Below are 26227 nucleotides of genomic sequence, written 5' to 3' on the forward strand. Positions count from 1 at the left end.
AGGGTAAATCCTGGTAGTCAAACGGAATAGTAATATCAGATTCCTGATCAGAAGAATCGGAAGGAAAATCAGTTCTAGGTCTCTTAAGAGGGGGAAGGCTGGCTTCCCCTAATTAAGGTAATAAGGTCTTCAGCCATTTTAATCATTTGTTTTTGAGGCATGTGGGCCTGAGAATGCGCATTGGTCATTGGTTTTCTAGGCGTAGTGCAAGCTTTAAGCCTGAGGAATTCGGTATTTTTAGTTTGAAATTAAGTAGTTGGTTTAATATGAAAATCCGTAGGCCTGAATACACCCTCAGAAGCCGGTGCCTGTACAGTGGCTCCAGACCCATCCAAGGTAGAGACATCCGCAGGTTTCATAGTTGAAGAAGCATCTCCTGGCATACTGGACTGCGAATGGGTCTCAGGAAAGGCATGCGAATCTGTAGAAGCAGGTATCAGAGGTTGCGAAAGTGCCTCACTGAGTACCAGCGAACTGGCGACTAGCTTAACGGAAGTTTTGGACCTCTGTGGTCTGTCTCTGTCTTTATCCTTATGTTTTTTCGGAAGATCTGTAGTTGGATGGCTTAACAAAGGCATTTTGGAGTACAGAGATCAAGAATGAAAGTATTTAGCTAAAAAATAGCCCGACAACGAATAGTACAGGCATTGAACAAGGCACAAAACTGACAGCGAGGGACATCGTGGTCTGGGCCTAAACAGGTGATGCAGTAAGAATGAAAATCTCTGTGAGGTATTTACTTTCCACAGGCAAGACAATTATTAATTTTTTCTGACATTGGTTAGAGCAAGAAAAAAGGATCCCCAAACGGGGTACTTATCTTTTTGAACTCTTCAAGTCTGGAACTTGAAAACGAAAATTTCAGGATTCGGACGACCGGCACTTGCGAACTACTTCTGCACCGCACAGCAAGAAAGACTGACGTAATGGTGTTGGCTGCATGTTGTATACCCCTGATGACCTGATGTCATGGAAGAAGTGACAGCATCTGACGCAGAAATCCCAAGACTCTGGTATTCAGGCCATCTGAGGGCTACCTGCAGGAAGATAACCCAAATGTGATGACTGCAACAGTGAAACACAAAGAACATCCGCCATTGTCATCCCCTTGTACAAAGGTGGTGCCACTACTGACCCTGGAAGCTATTGTCCCATTAGCTTGACAAGTCTGATCTGTATAGCCATGGAGTGTATCATTATGGATCTCCTAAATAAGGACATAGGCAATCTCTGAGCATTTGACCCCACCCAGTTCGGACTCAGCAAGAGCAGATCTTGCTTGTTGAACCTGACTGATTTCCTTGAGACTGTCCAAGGCCCTGGATGAGGGAAAATCAGTACATACAGCCTACCTTGACTTAGCCAAAGCCTTTGATAAAATCCCCCTCTCAGGCATCTTTGAAAAGCTAACACAACTTGGCATAAATCCCTACCTCAACAGGTGGGGGGCCAGATGGCTCACTGATAGGACCCACAAAGTCAAAATAAGTGACTCCACCTCTGACAGCAGACCTGTCACTAGTGGTGTTCCCCGGGGATCTGTCCTGGGCCCCCTACTGCTTGGCATCTACTTCTCAGAGGTCCAGACAAAGACAAAAGTCCTGTGGCTGATCAAGTTTGCGGATGACTGTAAGTCGGGTGCTGTCATTAACTCTCCAAATAATGTTAACATACTGCAAGAGGGTCTCACAGCAGCAAATGACTGGTGCCAAAGTCATGGCCTTAAGTTAAACACAAAAAATGTATTATCATACTATTCAGCAAAAACATGGCCCATACTGATTACCAAATCAGCGGTAACCCTCCGGGGTACTCAGGTTGACAACAGTCTCACATTCGACCATCATGTAGCGGTAGTGGTCAGAAAAGTCTTTTACTTGGTTCATCTCATAAGCAAAGGGATTGCATCCAGAAAAAAAGGAGGTTATCTCTCTGTACTCCTTCCTCATTAGGCTAATAATTGAGTATAATGCCCTGTTTGGTATGTACCTCTCCAAACACCTGCACCAACTGGAAAGGCCACAGAAATACTTCACAAAGAGAATTCATGGCCTCCAACACCTGTCCTATGTGGACAGGCTCAAATCACTATCACTCTACTCGGTATTGTACCGATTGCTCAGAGGTAATCTGCATTTTGCCTACTAGGCAATATCGGACACTGCCCTACTAGAGATGCTCCATATCTGTAAGTCTAACTCCTCACAAATTACCCTCTCGAAAGGCCTAAATCTAATATGCGACATCAACAAAACCTGCTGAAGAAACAGGTTTGTCTCCCAGAGGCTGCCCGTCTCTGGAATAGACTTCCCATACACATCAAACAGAGTACCTCATTGACTCTCTTCAAGCGCAACCTTGATGAGTGGATGGGAAACCACAAATTTGTCCCAGAGGTTCCACCTGTGTCCCTCATTGACAGTGGCTACAGGTGCTGACTGTGGTTTACCTTTTGGAAATAAACTCTTGGCTAGGCTTGTACAGGCCTCACGGCCATTAGCCTAGTAAACTCCAATGATCCTAATACAGGCTGCACAGTTTGACTGGTGCGCTAACATTTCCTTAGGTTTGTATTGTAGAGCTTTATCTCCAGGTTATTTTTGTAAAGAAACCTTTGACACAATGTGATTTACCTAGTTGATAAAATGAAGTAAATATACTAATTTCGAGTTGACCCCTCTGTTAACCGCAATAGTCATAGGGAGGACTGTACAAGCTGACAAAGTTATTCCACCCAAATTACGTATATTGCAGCCAAAAATTTAAGGATCTTTGATGTTTCAGATCCTCACAATGCAGTACTCACTGATATTTTCCTATTAATAAATGTACTCCTTTTCTCTTATTCATATCACACAAAACATGAAACATATTGGTGAATGAGGTACCTGCCGATGACCAGAAGTAAAATGTGCTGCCACCTGTTCCTCAGAAGTGACACTGGTCCTCTCACTGGTCTGTAGCATTGTAGAAGCTGTGGATGCTGGAACAGCAGAAGGTTCTCCTTTCCATGTGCTTAATGATGTCCTCTCAACAATTTCAGGCTCCTCAGGTATATGCTCCACTTCAGGGCTCACCATCTTCCCTGGCAAAAGATCAAAGTCCACAGTGCCATTAATACACTTCTTCCTCTAGAATTCAGTATCTATGAAGTTATATGTATTTGCTTATTTTTTTGTTAGTATGCCACATCATAAAATTAATAATTCAGTTAAGAATCATTATCACTCATCAGATTTGTCCATCTTCTATTAATTGATGCAGTCAATGGTCCTGATAGGTCTTCCCTTATCCTTTCCTATACCTCCCTATAAAATCACATTTAGTATTCTACTTAATTTTTTTCACTCTCTACATTGTTTTGTCTCAGTATTTCTGCTAGAAGAGAGACCCACACTGCTTTCAGAAAAAAAAGAGTACTTCCTAACCTTAGTGCCGAGTCTCCTAACTTCCTGCTGTGATCTCTTCTTCACATGAGAAGTATGTCCTTAACAAACAGCTTTGCTCCAAAGGAAATTAAACATTTTCAGATAGTATAAACAATCTTTGCAGACTTAAATTGTGAACTTAAGGAGGGCAGCAGCATTGCTCACCTTGATTTAGATAAGGTGCCCACATGTATAAATGCAACAGAAATCTTGAGGTACAATATTTCTCACGAAAGCAAGAAAACAAAGGACTCAAGATTTCTGCACCCCCAACAAGGCAAGATCATGCACTGAGTCATCCCTCTATATAATTTTTTTTTAAATCTGCCAGACATATTATACATATTACTTTGGCAATCAGAACTTATGTGTAATACCCATTTCATAAAACAACTGCATGTATCTATTCATGAAACATTTAACTGTAAGGTAAACAGAAAGTTTGTTTTGATAATGTAACTCAAAAAATAGATTAACTGAGAGAACAGCCCATCCAAGTAACAGAATTCCCCACTCTTCTTATTCTTATTGCTGTGTTATTCTGCCCGCTCTCCCTTTCCGTTTCAAAAACCTCAATAAATGTTAGTGCCATTTGTACACAATAATTAAAAAAAATCATCTTTAAATTTACATTTGAAATATCTTACGAGCATGCTGTTTCTTTGTCAAAATGACTGCTAATACAGTAGTCACATTACACAGTGATTGTATTACTTTTTTTTATTTAACATTTATTAACCAGGAAAGTCCAACTTGGAACAAAGCAAATTTTCAGCAGACGCCCAGGGAGAAACACCCTAGACACATGTCTTTGTAACATGGCAGGAAACCGGAGCACCTGGAGGAAACCCGCACAAACGCAGGGAGGACATACAGAATCAGTACAGAAGGCACTCCAGCTGAGAATTGAACCAGAAAACCTCTTGCTGTGAGGTGACAACACTACTGGTGCACCACTGCATCATCCGTATTATTAAGCAATAATCCAAGGCTATGCTTGGGTATATTACCACGGTTGGAGTGGTTTGATCATGAGGGCAAAGCATGAGTGATTAAACAAAGCCAACCGTCGGTAAATCCTGATATACCCACAAACAGTCATGGATTATCAATTGTACAATTACATTATTTAAGAAAGGAATTGCTTACCATTCTTAATGCATTTATATAAGGGCACTTCTTTGGCTTTGTTTTCACCATACTGATGCACTGCACTAACATTCACATGCTTGCACAGTACATCAGTGCAGGAAAAGAGACAGAAAAAACAGAATTCCCATCGCTGTTTGTTTCGTTTTTGTTTTAAGCTGTTAAAAATACAGGGAAAGAGCAAAAATAAGAGGAAAATCAGGTACGCTTCTGTTTAAGTTTTGAAGTATGTACCTGATTTTTGTCATATTTTGGTGTCACCTGCAACATATCCCAGTAAAAGTCTGGTCACTCAATGGTACTTCAGTGGCCAGAATTTTTTTCTGTTGGTATATGCTCAATTTACAATAGGCACACTGGTTGGGCTGTCCAATCAGCATGCTCATTTTTGAAGAGCAATGAGCCATTATTGTATAATTATGCAGTACATGACACAAGACAATTTTGCTCCAAAATAAGGAAAACAGACAATCTTGTTATGCATCCCTCTGTCGCCAAAGCTGTTATGCTTTAGTCTTAACAAAAATATATGAGCCACCAGAAAACAGTGACAAAGGCTAAAACAGCACTAAAACCTGTAAAACAGTTTCACTGCCTATTGCAAAAAAGGTAGATTTAAGTATTTAATAGTTTTTAAAGTGATTAATCCATCCTATTAGAAGTTCACTTAGCTTCTGGCTATTGTCTATGTGACACCCAGGGATGATACTTTTGCCTGGCACTTGGGGCATGCAGTTAAGGCTGGTAGCTATAGTTCCTAAGGTACAGGGTTTGATGCCCTCATTTACCTACTCTGTGACCTTGAGCAAGTCATTTAACCAAATATTTTTTAGGAAAAACTGGGAATTTGGATTAAGCTATTCAATGGTTCCCTATAGTGCAAGCGTAGTAACAACTTAAATGCAAAGTGTTTTACATCTTTCAAAGTCCACTTCAAGCTCCTTGTCTTTTTTTCTGTAACTAGTGGTACTTGAGTACATGAGATCAGCTGAAGCTCTCTATAGTACAAATAACTGATCGGAATTGAATGGTTATCTTTTCCTGACATGGATGTCAAGATTCATCTCTTTCGCCTCACTTTGCTGAACTCTATAGGTGAATTTCTTCACATCCATGTCTCAAACACATAACAACTTGGGTGTGACCGGAGACCCAGTCATAATCCTCTAGGCTATAGCCAGAGATGTAACTAGAGTGAGGGTGAAGGCAGCTGCTGCCCATGGCACGAGGTGTTGGGTTTGCAGTACTGAAATTCACAAATGAAAGCAGACACTGTACATACGGTCATGGCTGAAGTGCTGAAGCTTTTGTATGTGGCATTTCAGCTGGAGCAAGCCACTTGTTAAATCTATAGCAAGCAGTTTGTACAGCAGTTTGAGAGCAGAAGTTCTTTTTTTTTTTGCTCCTCAACTTTGAGTTAAGTGGGGATCTGCAAAGGGCACTAGATAACTGAGCTACAGTTCAGGTCATGGATAAGAAGGACACTCACATAGTATGGCTAGAGCATTTTCCACAAGAATGGTGGCAAAGTACTCCCATTTAAAGAAGTAGTAAGTGCAATATACTGCTTCTCAGATACCCAGATACTAGGCTTCGCATATTTAGAAGTTTGCTCAAAAGCAAGAACCTGCATGGATTTCTTACCAGAGAATAATACAGTCTATGGTATTAATATATATATATATATATATATATATATATATATATATATATATATATATATATACACACACACACACACACACACATATATATATATATATATATATATATATATATATATATACATACACATATACATAGCTATATATATATATATATATACATACACATATACATAGCTATATATATATATATATATATATATATTTATATATAGATATAGATTAGATTTATATACATAGATATAAATATATAGATATAGATATAGGCTCATAGGTGTGTACTAGGCTAATGGCCCTGGAGCCTATATAAGCCTAGCCCAAGAAGATTCCCTGGCATCATGCTGCCCAGAGTTAGTTCCCAGTGCCCCTGTCAAGCAAGGCCACTGAAGTGATCCCTGGGGTGAACTTCCTATTGCCCTTCCACTCAAGATTTCTCTTAAAAAGGGCCAGTGAAGTGCTCTGCTTAACGTGAATGGGAAGTTTGTTCCAGAATATGGGAAGTCTATGGGTTAGGAACCTGTCCCTTCAGCATGTTCTTTTTATTGTGATAAGGTTTAGGTCCCTGAAGCGTGTGGCATGGAAGGATTGGGATTTTTTTAGGTGTAGCATATCTAGCAGCTCTGGGTCAGACATGGCTTTGTAGGTCAAGCAGAGATCGCCTCTAAGTAGGTGATAAGAGACAGAGTATAACTGGAGTTTTTTGTCTGTCCGTATAGGGCATGTGTCTAAGGCCGAAGATCCTCTTAGTGAGGTATTTTTGTGGCCTTTCCAGTTGTTGTAGGTGTCTAGTGAGGTGCATACCAAATGAGGCGTTGTATTCTATAACAGGTCTAATGAGGGATGACTAGAGAGGGATTATGACCTCTTTCTTCCTAAATGAGAAACCTTTTGTAGTGAGATGTGCCACATAGAAGGACTTTCTGACTACAGTGGCAATGTGGTTATCAAAGGAGAGGTTGCCCAGGTCTCTTATCACACCTTTGGTGTTTAGTGGACTACTGCCTATGTGGTAGTTCATGGGCACCAAATTTTTCCCAAAGGGAATGACAATGCACTTTTTGGCATTGAGCTTAAGGCCATGGTTCTGGCACCAGTCACTGGTGTCAGTGAGGTCTTTTTGTAGAATGCCTACATCAGTTGGAGAATCAATAATGGCTCCCAGTTTTCAATCATCTGTGAACTTGGTCAGCCAGTGTCCCTTTGTGTTGGCTTCAACGTCAGAGAAGTAGATGCCAAACAGGAGCAGACCTAGGACCGATCCCTGTGGGACACCACTTGTAACTGGTTGGTAGTCAGATTTGGAGTCCGCTACTTTCACAGTGTGGGTTCTATCAGTGAGCCAGTTGGCAACCCATCTTATGACATAGGGATTTATGCCTAGCTTAATGAGTCTATCTATGATTCCTGAGTGAGGGATGGTGTTGAAAGGCTTGGCAAGATCTAGGTAGGCTGTGTGAACTACCTTGCCCTCATCCACAGCTCTGGTGACAGACTTGAAGAAGTCTATCAGGTTGAGCAGGCATGACCTACCTTTCACAAACCCAAACTGCTTGGGGTCCAGAGTTTGAAGATTCCCTATGTCCTTATTTATAAGGTCCATGGTGATGCACTCCATAGCCTTACATATCAGACTCGTCTGACTAATGAGGAGGTAGTTCCTAGGGTCTCTATTCACTCCCCCTTTGTGGAGTGGGATGACCGTAACAGTGGGCCATTCAGTAGGAACAAAGCCTGAAATGAGGATGTGATTAAACAGAGTACTCAGGTATGTAGAACACAGCCAGGGATATTATCAGGTCCCATGGAAACTGTATTCTTGGCATTGGACAGTACGGTTTTTACCTGTGTAGTTGTGATAATAGGGACTTGGCATTCCTTGGCTATTGTGATAGGCCCTTTAGGGGGTGAAAGGGGGGTAAAGTTCGCACTGAACCTATCAGCCAATATGTTGGTAATATCAGTTGGTTCTGTATATGTATTGCCATTGTGCTGTAACTCAGAGAAGATCTGAGCATTGCCATGTAGATTTCTTGACATAACTATATAATGCCTACTGGTTGTCTTTAGAATCTGCAGCAATTTTGTTTTCATAGCTAGCTATAGAGGATTTGATGATGAATCTCAGTTTTTTGCTGAGGCTAACAAGGAAGTTTTTCCAGTCTTGGAAATTCACCCTTTTCTGCAACAGTTTTTTCCTTCTGTTGTAGAGTTTGTTAATGGTGGCGGACCACCAGATTGGTTTCTTTTTTTTGGAGGACAGCATCTTGGTTCTGTTTGGTATGGCCCTTTCCATGCACTTGTGTATGTGCTCATACAGTGGATTGGTGTATGATTCAGCAGTCATGCACCTATTTTCCATTTGCATGGGTGCTGTGAAGTTAGCCACCTCTGTTTTTAGAAGCCCAAAATTGGCTTTGGAGAAGTTTTTTATGGTGGTTTCCTTTGGGGAGGTGAGGGTGGAATGTGGATATCCATGGTGATTAGCTTGTGGTCAGATCTGCCCAGGGAGGAGTTGATTACTGGTGTAGAGCAAGGGTCACTCATGTTAGTAATGACCAGTTCAAGGATATTTCTACCCCTGGTGGGGGTAAGAATGAGTTGGTCCAGGGCGTTGTAAATAATGAATTCCAGAAATTGTTGAGCAAGTGTGTTGTTACATAAGTAATTTTCCCAGTTAATGGAGGGGTAGTTAAAGTCTCCCAGTATAAGGGTATTGAGTTGTACCCTAATATTTTCCAGTGTGTTTAGGAATGTGGAGTGGGAGTTTTGACTAGCTAATCGAGTCTTGGCTGGAGAGTGCTTGGCTTCCAGTTTGGCTATCTATGTGCATCTCTCACAAGTCATACTGTTGGGAGGAAAGAGGGGAGGGTTGTCTGTGTACATGAGGCAGTTGTTACATTGCCTCAGGATGCCCAAGTTCACCAGGTTGAAAGGAGAAAGCACAGGGGACTGACGTTTAGACATGTGTGGATATGAGCTCAATATATTAAGTACTGAAGCCTTTTACAGGAAAAATGTCACCCAAAGTATCTGAGTCTGTACAAAGCACTGCCAAACACTTGAGGGAAAACTAATACACAGACCCTGAAAATGTAAGGATGAAGTATTTAGGCAGATATTCTAAAGTTAGGAAGAAATCAAGCAGTACTTACTGAAAATAAAGAATTAACGTGTCAAGAATGATGAAAAGAGGGGAGTCACATGAATGGCTACTGCCTGGCTACTACTAATGCTGGTCTCTGCACAACTTCACTCTGTTGGAATACAAGACTCCTTTGCTTCTTCTCTCACCAAAAGCAAAATGTTAGCACCAATCCCAAGAAGAGAAGCAGGTCAGGGTCTGATTGGTGATCCACAGTCTTGTTCCAGATGTTGCAAGGGTCTACAGGCTTGTAGCCTTTTTCTGGTAGATGCCTCAAATAGCAATCAGACCAATCAGGTACGTTAAGCACAGACACTCACTCTCCAGCCAGAAAGAGTCAGGAATCAATGCATTCTGCTCCTACTCTCACCAGGAACAGAATATAAGCACAGATTCCAAACTGTCACCTATAAAGACATGCATCTGGAGCATTTCTCCCCGGGCCTCCGCTGAAAACAGGCTCTGTGGAACCTAGTCGGACTTTCCCGGTCAACAAATGTTAAATAAATAAATAAATAAATAAAGCAGTTATTAAGCTTTCTGGTGATCAGCAGTCATCAGGAAATAATGTAACTGCACTCCTTCTCTCACCAGGAGAAAACAGAAGCACTAATCCCAAGATGACTACCGAGAGGCAGAATGTGGGCTCTCCAATAACTGGTGGTCTTGCAATAGATGCTTAAAGGTAAGATAAAACAAATGGTTTATCCGCAGTGTGTACTAGAAGAGTCAGATGTAAAAGTAGGTAACTTAAGTTTTACCTGTCTAAAAAGTTAAGTTTTAGTGGAGAGTCACTATTTTTAAAACAGCAAGTTAGACTGAAAGGGTGGTCACTTTTTTATTCTGGTACTATGGAATACAGTAGGATGGCCAATAAATTTAAATAGTTGAAGGGGAGTGATTTCACAAAATTATAATTTTGTGCTTACTCACACCAACCAGTAATACACACACACTCACACACACATACACACACACACACACACACACACACACACACACACACACACACACACACACACACACATATATAAAGCATCTAAAAAAATCTCAGATTACATTAATGTTAAACTAAGAGGGAAATCAGAAATGTTAATTCTGAGAAACTGACAGAAACATTTACATAAGACTTAAAGGCAGTGGTGTGACTTTTTATTTGATAATGTATTTCAAAAAAGTTTGATTATAGAAGGTTGAAGTCATTACTTAATCTGGCCAATTGGCCATCTGAGTTAACTGGAAGGGAAGGAAGCAGGTTAAGATATGCAGAAAACTGATCTTGTCTCCAGGAAGTCAGGTTTGAACCAAAAGTAATAGAATGCCAGTTAGAGGCATTTTTATGAGTAAAGTAAGTGAGTGGGAATCAAAATGTGAAGTAGTAGTACGAGATGCATTTATTTAAGGATTTTGTTGTTACAATCCAAATTAAAAATTGCTATTGGTCTAAAATGCTCTATTAAGAACCAGATTTTCATTCTTTATATATTAGAAGGATTTTGACAAACTTCATAATCACAACTAGACATGCTGAAATACTGGAACATATGTTGCCAGATCATGCATTTTGCCTTCATAATAAAAATGTAAATAGTTGTGTCTTTCATTACATGGGTCTACTTCACTTCACCGAAATCCCATTTCACTGAAATTCATTTCACTGAGACCAAATCACCTAAAGTTCACAACACTGAAAACTCCATTTCACTGAATTTAATTTCACTGACAGCTTACAATGCTACATTTCACAAGACTAAATGGGATACCAAAGACAAACTCACAAAAGTAAAGCCTACCTCCTTCCATAACTTAAAAACTACTTATTTAGCCAACAGAAACAAGACAATATAAAACCAAATTAAGTGGGGAGCGGCACCCCCCACACCCCCCTAACTATATATAATAACTCCAGGTCGCACTACAGTGGGGATGAGGGCATATGCCCTTTACTTGCCTCACAGTACTCTACACACTGCCACATCAAGTCTATAGCTTACAATTCAGTGAACTGAGATTCAGGGAACTTAATTTTCAGTAATTTGAACTTTAGGTGATTTGGTCTCAGTGAAATGAATGTCAGTGAAATGGTATTTCGGTGAAGTGAAGTAGACTCCATTACATATGTAGAATGTAAAGTTTTTTCTGTTAATGATATAGGCTTGTTTGTGCTTGCCAATGCTCACTTTATCTTCATAACATGAATAACATCACCATGGAATACTACTTTTTGAGCATTCTATAGCTTGTTTTAAAAGAAACCATTTTTGATTCTTATTGTCTGAGACTGTTATTTATACTATAAAATATCTCCAACTACTGAGGACTGGCAGAGAAGTATGTAAGAGTGGTACAGGATATGTACGAGGGTAGTGTGACAGTGGGAGTGACAGATCCGTTTAAGGTGGGGGTGGGATTACATCAAGGATCAGCTCTGAGTCCTTTCTTATTTGCAGTGGTGATGGACAGGTTGACAGATGAGATCAGACAGGAGGCCCCGTGGACTATGATGTTTGCAGATGACATTGTGATCTGTAGTGAGAGTAGGAATCAGGTTGAGGAGACTCTGGAGAGATGGAGATATGCTCTAGAGAGCAGAGGAATGAAGGTCAGCAGGGCTAAGACAGAATATATATGTGTAAATGAGAGGGAGGGTAGAGGAATGGTGAGGATGCAGGGAGTAGAGTTGGTAAAGGTGGACGAGTTTAAGTACTTGGGATCACCAGTTCAGAGTAATGGTGAATGTGGAAGAGAGGTGAAGAAGAGAGTACAGGCAGGGTGAAATGGGTGGAGAAGAGTGTCAGGAGTGATTTGTGACAGACGGGTACCAGTAAGAGTGAAAGGGAAGGTCTACAAGAGGGTAGTGAGACCAGCTATGTTATATGGGTTGGAGACAGTGGCATTGACAAATAGGCAGGAGTCAGAGCTGGATGTGGCAGAGTTAAAGATGTTAAGATTTGCACTTGGTGTGACTAGGATGGATAGGATTAGGAATCAGTATATTAAAGGGTCAGCTCATGTTGGACAGTTTGGAGACAAAGCAAGAGAGACGAGATTGCGTTGGTTTGGACATGTGCTGAGGAGGGATGATGGGTATATTGGGAAAAAGATGCTAAGGATGGAGCTGCCAAGTAAGAGGAAAAGAGGAAGGCCTAAGATAAGGTTTATGGACATGGTGAGAGAGGACATGCAGGTGGTTGGTGTGACAGAGCAAGACGCAGAGGGTAGGAAGAAATGGAAAGAGATGATCCGCTGTGGCGACCCCTAACGGGAAAAGCCGAAAGATGATGATGACTGAGGATTGTACTGTATCAGAGTCACTGCTGTCCTTTTTCCTTGCTGCCTGGGACTGCTATTTGGACTTTGAAATTTCTTTAATCTCAGAGAGTACTGCATCAGAATTGCAGCTGCCCTTTGTCCTTCTTTCTCTATGTTTTCCATTCTGAGGTCTCAGTCATCTACTATAATTATTTGGAAATTACCACTACATATGTAGTGAAAGTTTTTTTCTGCTATTGGACTATGCAAATGAATTAATTTTAATTTCATAAAATCTTGTGACTGATGTCTTGTTTCATTAGTGAAGGGTACCCTTGCAGTATTGGTGTGACTGTAGCTATCTACATTTTTGAAGAGAGGGATTGTTGGCTGATCAGCTCTTGTAATTTACTATTAGTTATCTTATTGAAAGAGTGGTCAATATGTGTGTTCTTTCTATCTGATTACTAGTCTGACTGGTGGTAGTGTGCCATGAATACAGGGAAAGAGTACTGTCACTGTAATGTTATCAGTAGTCCCTTGTGGAAAATCTTGTTGAGTGTGTATGCGTATGAAAAATAATTTAAGTACAAATTACTGTTGGTAAGATTGTATTAGAAGACACTGGGCTCATGCTGAGGTAAAATGTTCTGGATAATACAAGGCAGTATTACAAATTTATCATAAGCTCTTAAGGCCAGTCATCCCTATGTAGGCTCCACATCTCCCGTCCCCTCATCATGTGACATAGGTAATAAATAAGGACTAAGCCATTCAACAAAAGTGTTAGAAAATTTGGCTACAAAACAATCTGTTCCAAGAAATCTGCTATTTTTTGATGATATAATTGCTGTTGTAATATCTTGCAATGAATACCGAAGTTTCACTTGTTAATATACTTCTTACTTACTTTCTTTTCGGCTTTTCCCAGTTAGGGGTCGCCACAGCAGAATTCCGGTCTGCTAATGATTGGCAGTAGATTTTTATGGTGCCGAGTTGCTAGCCCAACGCCCAACCTTCAGCGAAGGCACGCCCATTCACGCATGTCTTTCGGAGGCCACTCGACCACGGGGAGGACATGCAGACTCCACACAGAAGGCACTTCTATCCTGTAATTATTACCTATCTTCGGAGAATGTGTAGTTATTATGTCCTGTATTGATGCTTGACCTGCAACTGATTTAGAATTTTCACTATATATCAGCAAAATATAACTCTGGAAACTTTAGGTGTGACACTGAGCTGTGAATTTATTTATTTTTTCCCATTTCATCAAACTATAAAAGCTATCTTTTTAGCAGCTACAATGCATTCTCTTTTCAAATGTCATTCAGTTTGCTTTCAAGTGTGTTTTTATAAGTATGAATACATCATTATTAGTTTACACTTAGTAGTTTACCAGGAACTTTGACCTAGTTATTTATTTATTTATTTTAAGTTAAAGGATTATTTGCCTAGCTCTAATGAATGATTTTTATATATGTGGCAGTTTTAAAATAATCCCAGTTTATTCTGAATTATGTCAGTGAAGAAACACTGATTGCCTAATACTGTTATATTTTGTTTCACACAGATTTGTAGCATTTATTGCTGCCAAACTTTAAGCATATATTTTTATTTTATTTATTTATTTTATTTTACATTTGTTGACCGGGATAGTCCCACTGGATGCATGTCCATTTTCAGCGGAGGCCCGGGGAGAAAAGCTCCAAGGGAAAGCAGATACAGCATTACATAATACCAGCATTACATATTACAAACAGACTATTTACAGAGATTACATAAGTAAGCAAGTTAAACAAGTTCCACAGGTTAGAGTTAATCCTGATCGCAAGTCAGGATTAAATTAAATTACACAGTAAACTGGTTAACAGATTTTTACACATTCTAGAGAGAGTTAGTTAGGCTTGATACATTGACATAGCCAGTTAAGTGACAAAAGTTGTTTGAGTCTAGTTTTAAATTGACCTAAGGTGGAAGGTAAGGTAATATCAGCTGGAAGAGAGTTCCAGGATCTACTTACAGAGTTTGCAAAGAGAGAGTCACCGGCTGTGTTATTAATTTTGCTAGTCTGAATTAGTAGTTTGTTAGAGGATCGAAGCGGTCTAGGATTGTTATAGGGGGTGATAATATTTTTAAGTGCAGGAGTATTGTCCGCATTATAGAGGATTTTATAGGCCATAATCAGTTGGTTATACTGGATTAGGCTGGGTAGTTCGAGCCACCCAAGCTGATTTAGATTGATGCAATGATGTGTCCTAAAATGCAGCCCAGTGGCAAACTGGGCAATGTGGTTGTAGCAAATTGAGAGTTTGTTAAGGACAATCTTGTTGTCCTTACTTTATTACTTGTATAATACTGTTTGCTTAATTGATAAGTATACTAGCCTGTTTACAATTTTCAGCCATAACATGGACTCATCAAAGAGCAAAGAAATGTATTACAGAATTTGTAATGTTTGGTAACAGCAGTTACATTGAGTTAAAACAGAATGACACAAATGAACATTCAAGGCAATCAAAAATTGATATCTTCAAGCAAATGGAATCACAATTAAGCTCAAAACGCATACAATTATTTTGTTTGGAAATAATTTACCTATATACAATGACAATATATAACAATCACCACAGCAACTGCTTAAATTCTTTATTCAACACAGAAACCTTGCTTTGTAATATATAATTAACCATTTGTTACAACAGAAGCTGCAGCTGGCTCCTTGCAGGAGGTGGTCACTGAGTGATTCTTTAAAGGTGTTTAAGGTTCGCTGTTTTTTAACATCACTAGCTAGGTGGTTCAAAATGGCTGGAACCAACATGGAGAATGGTCTTTCCCACACAGCTATTTTACAGTGAAGCCAGCAAGGGTTATTGTTTTGGCTGCTGCTGCTGCTGAGAATACAGTAGTGATTACTAAAAGGTAGTTTCACCTAGACTGAGGAGCAGTTGCCTAATTTTAAAATTCATTTCATACATTTGAAAATCAACATATCTAACAATAGTGTAGCCCTGTTAGGAACTGCTAGCCACTTGCTATTCTATAATAAATTGCAGTGGTGAAGAAGGGGATGTGTTAGTAATACACATCTACAATTTTTGTATTCAGCTACTTGTAATCTCTAAGTACTGTATGAGGAATGCAATGCTAGCACTGGTAGGCCTTATTCAAGCTTAGCAAGTAGAACATCCCTAGCCATATCTGAATAAGCAGAAGATAAAAGATAGTGTGTAATTGTATAGCACAACTTCAGTTGTGAAGTAATCTTGTGTCAGTCATTTTGTCTGTATGAGCACTGAAGGCTAGAGATGAGTCAAGTGTGAATCTGAGTTTTTTTTTCAGTAATGTTAGATGATATTGCCCTCTGTATCTTACAAGAGCAGAGGAGGAAGGGTGGCTAATTTCTGAGTAAAGGCAAAAACTATTACATTTTTTTTAATATCATTAAGCAGATTGTTAGAAAAGGACTGTTTGCAAAGATAGGAGAAGCTAGTTTATGGTTCTAATTCCAGGTCAGAAAGTGATTTATTAGATTCAGTGAGAATAATATCATGAGATTACATCAAAATATTAAGGTTAGGGAGCTGCAAGGAAATATTGTTAACAAACAGTAAGAAATGTTGGGGGCTCCATAAAGAACCTTGGGGAACATATGTATTAAGCATTCAATTCTCAGAGAAGATGATTTTACTACACACTTACAAGGAAGGGTCTGTCCTTGAGATAACTTTGGAATGATTCTTTTGCATTGTTATTAGAGTTTAGCTTATAAATTTCACCAAGAAGGACTTCATGGTTTGCTATTCCCAAGACTCTTATCATATCAACAAAGACTCCAGTGGAAATAAGGCCTTCATGCATATTGCAATATATAAAGTTCATGTCTGAGATAAGAGCTGTAAGGGTGCTGAAATCCTCATCAAAGCCATGCTGTCCATCGCACAGCAAACCATAACTTTTTATGTGCTTGGGTAGTTACTTATATAATACTTTTTCAAACATTTTAGTGATTGGGCAAAGATTAGAAATTGGTCTGCAGTCCCTAACATTGGACAGTGAGGATATGTCAGGTAGAGAGGTTATAACCGGATGCTTTTAGGTTGTAGGGACTATACCAGTAATAAGTGATAAGCGAAAAGCATGGTTGAGATGTTTGGCTATTTTTTTTTAGCTGCAAGCCTTAGAAAGGTAGAATACAGCTTACTGAACTTGACACCTGAAGAGTCCAGTTTCAGTAGGTGAGCTTTAGTCTCTTTGACTGAGATTTGAGAAAACTGAAAGTTATCTTCAAAAGATGCCAGAGGATATAGTGTTGATGCTAAGTGTTCTCCTGAGGCTGATTCAAACTGCAATGTGCAGAAAAGCTATTTGTAAGATCTTTGTAATGCCTGTATTCTTTAGCACAGGTGTGATCTCCTGGACTAAGCCAATCCTTATTTATTATTATTACTTTTAATGCCTGTCAGGTGTTTTAATTCTTTCCAGAAGAGCTATGGATGAATATTCCACCTGTTTTTGAAACAGAGATGTAGCACTGTTAGTGGCTACTCTAGTCAATTTTCTGAGGCTAAGGAAAGTTTGATAAAGTTATGTGTTGAAAATGTCTTTTTCCAGGCATTACCCTTAGACATCATTTGGATTTTAATCAGTGATGGTTCCAGGTTCTTTTTAATACCAGGGCACAGTAGGGGCCAGTAACTAACTGATGGGGCAGGTAGGGCGTGTGAAAAAAAAAACACTATACTAATAATTAAGAGAATGCACATTGCATGATAACTACTTAAGCATAAATCCATTATTAAAAATGAAAGACCATTTCCCTATGACAAAAAAAAATATAGGGAATGCTATAATCTCACAAATCCTGGTAATGTTCACAGCCCAGGAAAACTACTGATTTGTCATACTCAAGGAATACGGTTTTAGTGAAGTGTTGATACGCTACAGTACAACAAGTCAAAAGTGTAACTACCAATACAACAGAGGTGGGAAAATGCCATGTGCAAAGACATTTGTGCCTCAGTTGAAAGAGAAAAAAAATATCATTAAACCAAATTCAAGAATAGAAAGTCATTCTTATTTTGCTCTGTGCTGCATTGTAAGGGCAATATTTTTAAACAAATACAGCACATTTTACCAACATTCAAGATAAAATGATATCTTCCAACTGCAGGCACTGGTGAACAGCAATAGTAGTTTAAATGACTGATAAAAGTTATTTGGATTAGAAGCAAACATGGCCAGTTAACAACTCCTGGATTAAATGATGTTTTTGATGCCTCAACCAGAATGTGGGAGAGGGTCTGTCAGCACTTGGACTAAAAATTGAAAGCCTTAAAGCATTTAGTTTAGATAGTTTTATTTTGTTGAGCATCTATAACTACTGTTAAAAGAGGTAAGAGCTTACCTGAGGACACAAATCAGAGTAATTAAAGCAAAAGTGAAAACAAATAGAGATTGCACTCCTAACTTGTACTTCTGAATTATAGTATAGAAATTTACTCTCATGCCTTAATCTTACAACAAATCCTACAGAACATATATTCATAAGTGTTTTAATGTTCTCTCCACATTATTAAAGTTTAACTGACAATATGTATAATAATGTACCTAACTGTGGCTCCTTATATAGCATTCAACACACTCTATTATTTCAGACTGTAGTCAATGTTGTTGCTAATAGTGAGCTTCTACTCAACTGTGACTGCACGCCTTTTACTGCACTGTAATTAATGAGCTAGATTTTACTTTGTTTATTTAACTATGCATGTAGTAGTGATCTATGACGTTCTTATTTTTCTGTTACTTAATGTTTTCTATTGTATATTTGTTTTATTGTGGAGCTTTTCTCCCCGGGCCTCCACTGAAAATGGGCTCACTTTGGCCCAATGGATCATCCCAGTAAACAAAATGTAAATAAATAAATAATAAATTCCAGAAGTTGTGGAAGATACCTGTAGCTCACTCTACTGCCATTCTGTTTACATAGAAGTTAAAAACGATATCCTTATGTTGCTTGACTCATAAGGGGGGCTTCAAGTGAATTATAGGGAAAAAGACCTCCAGGATCACTCTACTATGGCAGATCCATTGAAATATGATATACACTTAATTATTATGATGCAATAAAATAGAGTATAAAATATATATAATGCAATAACAGAGATATAGTGGTAACTATAAACAAACATGTTAGCTTTCCAGCCCCTCCAAAGAAAACAGCACTGAGAAAAACAAAAACTACACCAAGCAAATGCAGCAACATGAACCACCTAGTTCTGTATTTCTGGTTTGCTGGATAACAGCAACAGAAATAATTTACAACTGAATGTTTTGGGGCAACATACCTCTCAACTTATTTGGTAAACAATTCTGGACAAACCCAAAAATAATCAATGGGTACAAAATCAGGAACAATTTTTAAATATTACTCTAATTCACTTAAAAGTTAATAGAGCAGCAGTGGCTTTGCACCAACATGCATTTTCTGGTTATTTGAACTACAAAAACCAAGAAAACTCTAATAACTGGCATTACTTACTGACAACAAACCTGACTGATTTTTAACACTCGATATATTAGAAAATGAAGAAGTGATTCAAGATCTGGCACTTAGTGTACAGGATTAAGGCTCTAAGTTCTTACTGAGCTGATTCCTGTAGTCAAGGGTACAGGGTTTGATCCTTTCTATCTTAATTTGCCTACTGTGTGACTTTGAGAAGTCACTTAACCAGACAGTGCTCCTGGGTTGCCCCCTTCATCTGGTTTAAAAAATAGAAAAAAAAAACAGAGAATAACTATGAGTCAAATACTCATGTGCAGTTTCTGAACAAAAAGATCCGAGTAATTTCATGGTTAAATGGGGCTCTAGACAGGATAATGTACTTACCTCCCCAAGATCCCATTACTTGGCTGTCTCTTCCCAATTACCATTAAACACTGTTCAGACTTTCAGTGTACATATTATTTTATTCTTTACTTTTACAATGATCACAGAGATTTGGATTTAATTTAAACTTTTATTAAATTTTTATAAGAAAAACACAGAGACATTTGATGAAACAAACCTTCTCACACTAAAAACAGACAGAATGAGCAGCAGTTAATATTTTTCCTTTGAAACATTTGTTGAAAATGCATCAGGCAATCCAAACACCAATATAGCAATAACCCATGCCTGGGTGTGGGTAATGCTGGATTTACCCACGGTTGGTGTGGTTTGGTCATGAGGGTGAAGTCTGAGTGGCCAAACAAAGCCAACCGTGGGTAAATCCAGCATTACCCACACCCAGAAGTGGGTTATTGCTATTATACAATGACATTATTTAAGAAAAAAAATAATTACTTTTCTTAAATAATGGCATTGTATAATGCCCCCTTGCTGCCCTTCTGCAGCTGTCTGGTATTCTGCGGCAGTTCTGATGTACTGCGCATGCATATGCCTACACAGTACATCAGAGTTGTGGGCAAAAGCAACGGAGAAAGCAATATCTCAGCTGCTTTTTAAAAACTGTTTCGCTATGTTAAATGAGTTTAACATAGTGAGACAGCTTTAAACAAAGCAACGGAGAATATCCGTTGCTTTTTTAAAGCTGTCTCACTATGTTAAACCCATTTAACATAGCGAGACAGTTTTGAAAAAAGCAACGGAGAAAGCAAGATCTCCGTTGCTTTTTAAAAACTGTTTTGCTATGTTAAATGAGTTTAACATAACGAGACAGCTTTAAAAAAAGCAACAGAGAATATCCGTTGCTTTTTTAAAGTTGTCTGGCTATGTTAAACCCATTTAACATAGCGAGACAGTTTAGAAAAAAAACAATGGAGAAAGCAAGATCTCCGTTGCTTTTTAAAAACTGTTTTGCTATGTTAAACTCATTTAACATAGCGAGACAGCTTTAAAAAAAGCAACAAGCTCTGTTGCTTTTTTTAAAGCTGTCTTGCTATGTTAAACTCGTTTAACATATCGAGACAGTGTGAAGCAACGGAGATCTTGCATTCTCCGTTGCTGTAAAAAAAAAGTTATAGTAATGGAAAAAGTCCGGGCGATCGGACCTTTTTTCATTACTGTAACTCTGATTTACAACGTGCATGCTGACCAATCAGCGTGCACATTTTTGAATATTTAATGGGGGGTCGTTGTATAACAGATGTGTTTATATTCATAGTTAAATAGCAAGTAGTGAAGCACTGATTAGCAGCTGTCTGAAGGTGCAGAATTAAAACGACAAATATATATTGCATTTGCTAACAGTTTGGGACAGCCTACTGGACATAAGTGTCCCTTTTTAAAAGGGTGGAAGGATGGCATAATTGTTAAGGTGTTTACCTTGCAGGCACAAGGTGCAGGGTTTGATTCTCACATGGGGTAATTGGCTAGGCTTAAAATGGCCCAAAAGGTCAATTAGCCTAGTACTAACCTATGAACCTATACCAGGCAGGTTCATGTCACATTCTGGTTGGGAGGGTGACCTAATGGTTAAGGTGTTTGCCTTACAAACACAAGGTGCAGGGTTTGAGTCTCACAAGGGATAATTGGCTAGGCTTAAAATGGCTCACAACAGCAGTTAGCTTAGTACTAATCTATGAACCTATGAACCAGCCCAGGAGATTTTCTGGTAAAGTGACTTGGTCAGACTCACGCTAGACAAACAAAGGCTGAGGAAGTTGTAGATCAATGTGTGTGCATGTACCTTTAAGAAGTTTTCCAAGGGCTTGCACAAATGTATAAATACTGAGCATGTTCAAGCTACACACACATTTTGTAGTAAGCTGTTGAGATGTAAGCATGTATGTATGTAAGGTCTGTCTGCTAGCTAGTTCATTTGTATTTTATAATGCTGCTATTCATCCTGCTGTGCTTCTATGTATTAAAGCATCTAAACAAAATACCCCACGTGCTTGTCATCTATGTGAGAGAGAGGGACAAGCGACATGGTGTCAGAAGCGGCATGTCTAAAGGACATGAAGTTAGAGGCAACATGGTTAAAATGACTTAAGGCACTTGCTTGGAACTGGTGGAATATACAAGAGTGACTCATCCCTACAATATGCATACTTTGCAAAACAGGTCATATACGAATTTCAGATATTAAAACTTGCTCAGCATTATTTCATAGGTTAGTACTAAACTAACTGTTGTCCCTTGTGAGGCTCAAACCTGCACCTTGTGTTTGTAAGGCAAACACCTTAATCATTAGGCCACTGTCCTTTCTGTTTTTTGACATATGAAATGAAACGTATAGAACTTTCTAAACGATATTCGCATAAACCTGTATGTATGACACTGATAAAATATTAAAATTACTATGGAAAATGTTTGAAATAAAGTCCGAATTGCATAAAATGAATAAATACAGGGAAACAATCGCATTTTCACAAAGTGTGTATTTTTCATATTAAGTAAAGATATTCAAGCTATCAGAAGTGTATAAAGTGTTTGCATGTTTGTGCAGTGTTACAGTAAAGTTATTTCAGAGAATGCAGCCATTACAGTGCATTTTTCGCAAAGTACAGTATTTCAAAGCATTTATTATGCATTTGAATGTTGTTACAAGCTCACAGAACAGTTTGTCTGTACATAATTATAAGGGCCATATTTTCAGAGTGATTGTACAAACTTTGTGGACATGGCAGACAGATTTCGGAAAGCCAGTGCACTTGTGTTTGCAGTAAAATTGCTGAGAACTGGAGAGTGTTTGAGCAAGACTACAACATTTTCATACAGGCTGCATTTTCTGATAAAGATGACTGTACAAAATTTTGCTGGGTCAGAAGCCATAGAAAGGGAATGTTAATTTGTGTATGCACCTACTATCTATACAGGAGAAGAGGAAAACCATCATATTGTTGTACAGGCTGAGTCAAGGGTGGACCCTGCATGCTTAAAACATAAATTCAGAGAAGTGTATAACCCCTAGACAAATTTTACAATGGAAAGGCACTCATTTTATACAAGGGATCAAAAACCTGGTGAAACTTTTGCAGCATATATAACTGACCAGATAAATAAAGCTAAAATGTGCAGATTTGGTGATTTAAGGAATGATTTGATAAAAAACAGACTTGTGTGTGGTATAAAAGATGATGCTGTGAGAAAGATTTTGCTTTGTGACAATGATTTAACTTTGAGCGAGGCCATTGAGAATTGTCAGATATATGAGCTCACAGAAAAGCACACAAATATGCTTACAAACGAGAATAGCTCTAGAAGGCACAGTGACAAAGCTCATGTTGGTAGTATGCAGCACATAGTTAAAATAAACAGGCCCAAGCACATGGCAGCAACTGTAGCCCCTGCAGCATTCACTGGTAAATACCAGCGCTTTCCAGAAAATTCCAAAGTTCGCACAGTCTCAGTGAAGCATAAGAGTGAGTCAGCAAATTCAAAGCACAGGTCCCAACCCAGTTTCATTGCCAACTGTCGTAATTGTGGTGGAAATCATGAATCTAAAAGGGAAAAATGTTTAGCTTTTGATCAGCAATGCCACAAATACAATAAATGGAATCATTTCAAAAGGTTTTGTAAATCAAAAGGCCCACATTCTTTTATTAACAGAGAACTTTTTATGAAACGAGTTGATCAATTAGAGAGTTGCAACCCTACTCTTTATGTTGATGGTGTGTCAGTGCTTCAAGAAATGGTCAATGCAGTAGATTTAGGGGCAAAGAATGAAGTATTTTGCACTCTTCGGATAAATGGCAAATCCAGAGAGCTCAAATATGACACAAGTTCCAAGTGCATTGTTATGTCAGCAGAAACAATTGTTAGAGTGTGACGATGGTGAAAGGATTGATTTGGCAAGGTGTGCAAAGCTTGTTGCTTATGGAGGTAAAGAAATTCAAACCGAAGGCACAGTAGTGCTTTCATGTTACTTTGCTGGATGAAGCTACGACTTATTTTATGTGGTGAAGAGGCACGTCCAGTCATTATTGGGGCTCAGAGACAGTTTGAAAATGGGACTGCTTTCATTTAATAAGGAAGTCCACCAAGTTAGCTTAAAAGACCATTGCTCTAATTTCACCCAGTACATTTTTTCCAACTATGCTGATCTTTTCAAAGACAAACTAGGCAAACTTCCAGTTGTGTACTCCATGAAGTTAGACCCAGACGTCAATTCAGTTATTAGGCCGGCACAAAAAGTTCCAATAGCCATGCAGGACAGAGTCAAGGCCAGGCCGACTTAGATAAAATGGTGCAACAAGGTGTGATTTGTTCAGTTGCGACTCCAACTGAATGGGTATCTTCCATGGTGGTAGCTCATAAGAAAATCTCAGATGACATCAGAATATGTATTGACCCACAAGATTTGAACAAAGAGCTAAAACAACCTCATCACCCAACGCGCACAGTCAAAGAAGTTGCAACCTTGATACCAATTGCCACTGTTCTTTCAGTCTTAGATGCAAATAGTTCATTTTGGCAAATTAAGCTTGACAAAAAAATTCTCATTGCTCACTACATTCAATACTCTATTTGGCAGGTACAGATTTTTGAGAATGCCATTTGGGATAAATTCTGGAAGTAAAGTCTTTCAACGTGCAATGGAGCAAATTTTTACTTGGTACCCTTGTGTTGTTATAGTAGACAACATACTAGTAGGAGGTCATGGTGAAGCTGAGCATGACAAAAACCTTAGAAAAGTTCTAGAAAGAGCACATCAAGTGAATTTTAAGATCAATCCACAGGAATACAAATTCAGGCTACAAGAGGTTACTTATGTTGGTAATTTATTTACTAAAATAGGCCTACGACCAGGCCCTTCTAAACAAACAGTCATTCTTGAGATGCCAGCTCCAGACAATGTTTAACCCTGCAACATTTTCTTGGCATGGTCAACTACCTAGGCAAGTTCATTCCAGACTTGAGCCAACTTTCAGCACCACGTAGAGAGCTAACATGTAAAGATGTATCCTGGTCTTGGTTAAAGCAACATCAAAGAGCATTTGATGTCCTGAAACAGAGAATTGCTAGTCCACCAACTCTCGGATACTGTAATACTCACAAGCCAGCTACACTTTCCTGTGATGCTTTGAAATGTGGTCTTGGTGCAGTCATTCTACAAGAGGATCAACCCGTTGCCTATGCATTGAGAACTTTTACCCAAACTGAGATGCAGTATGCCCAGATCAAGAAAGAGCTTTTGGCAATTGTGTTTGCATGTTCAAAGTTCCATGATTAGACTTCTAGCGTTGAGCAGCATGACCCTCAGATTGCATTTCTTTGTAGCTGTTAGGTGGTAATTTGGTCAATGGAACACTGCCTAAATAAGACACAATAGGGTGGCAAGAGCCTTGGCCAGTATCCGGAAGCCCAGGGATGACAGATGTAGGCCATCTATGGCAAAGCATTGAGGTCTGTCAATCATGTCATCCCAGGGAGACAGATACTGGATCCCCTTAGAATGATACCAGAAACTTAGCCAGTTGTTGAAATCCATCATTTTCTGCTTGTACTGTGGTATCATTCTGGTTGATGGTAGGATGCTGCTCAGGGCTAGTGTCATACTCGCCTGGGCTGCATAATCCGAGAGGTCCTCCATGTCTCTTTTCATGTAGTCTGGGAAGGTACATTTCAGGTCATTCACACCCACATGTACAATGACAGAGTCATATTTGTACCTGTTGTTGAGGGACCTGAGTGGGTGTGGTATGTGGCAGATCCTGGCACCTGACAGGCAGCTGACTGATACTTTCTCCTTATTCAACCTAGTGAATGGGACATCAGTGTGCCTCACTATCGAGTCACCTATGACTAGTGTGTTGGGCATGCTGTTTCACCTTAGGGGCTTTGGTTGAGTGGCACACTGTTTAGGAGAGTTATGTGTCTTGCCATTAGTGTTGTGTTGTGGTGGTCTAGTACTTTTCTGCCTTGGAGGTCTCTGCTGTTTGGGTAGATTTTTTATTGAGATCCTCTGCGAAGGACGTGTGTGCTTTGTGTTTTTATGTGAAGGCAGTGCTGGTGTGTGTTCTGGAGGGCTATGTGTTCCATGTGGTGTGGTGCAAGTGTTGACCCTCTTCTCTTGACCAGCTATTCCGGTCTTGGCTGGAGAATGCATGGCTTCCAATTTGGATATATAAGTGCATCTCTCGCAAGTCTGAGTGTTGGGAGGTAAGAAGAGAGGGTTGTCGGTGTACATGAGGCAGTTGCTACATTGCTTCAGGATGCCCAAGTTCACCAGGTTAATAGGAGAAAACACAGGGAACTGATCTTTAGACATGCCTGGAGGGGTGGGCATTGAAATAAGTACTGGAGCTGTTTCCTTGTAGAATTTTTAGTGCTGGTAGCACTTTTGTGTGCTACAATAATTGCTACAGGAAGTCTGGTAAAGTACTAGACTAATAAGCTAGTAAAAGTGCAGGAGAGGAGAGAACTAGCAGATCTAAGGGAAAAATATCAATGTATTGTATAATAATTCTGTAATGTTACCGTTTACATCTTACCATAAGGATAAATAAGGATAATGAAATGTTGCAAGGACAATAAAGTTTGTCAACATCAAGCACTTACAGAGCTTTTGTTTACCACTGTTGCTAAAATATTTTTATCCACTTATATCTATTTAAAATACAGTTGATTTGATGATTTTGAAGTG

General features: G+C 39.1%; 1 protein-coding gene across 2 annotated transcripts in view; it reads right to left on the reverse strand.

Moving 5' to 3' along the window:
* The window catches only part of DRAXIN (dorsal inhibitory axon guidance protein), a 902970-nt gene that overhangs the window by 454081 nt on the left and 422662 nt on the right, over positions 1 to 26227 (reverse strand). For both annotated transcript variants that reach the window (XM_044075268.1, XM_044075275.1), the window contains exon 3: positions 2889 to 3085. In XM_044075268.1, the coding sequence (XP_043931203.1) occupies positions 2889 to 3085 (197 nt within the window). The remainder of the gene's footprint in view (positions 1 to 2888; positions 3086 to 26227) is intronic.

Source organism: Protopterus annectens, chromosome 1.part1 (genome assembly GCF_019279795.1).
Source record: "Protopterus annectens isolate FY-2018-M chromosome 1.part1, PAN1.0, whole genome shotgun sequence".
Taxonomy (NCBI): Eukaryota; Metazoa; Chordata; order Ceratodontiformes; family Protopteridae; genus Protopterus; species Protopterus annectens.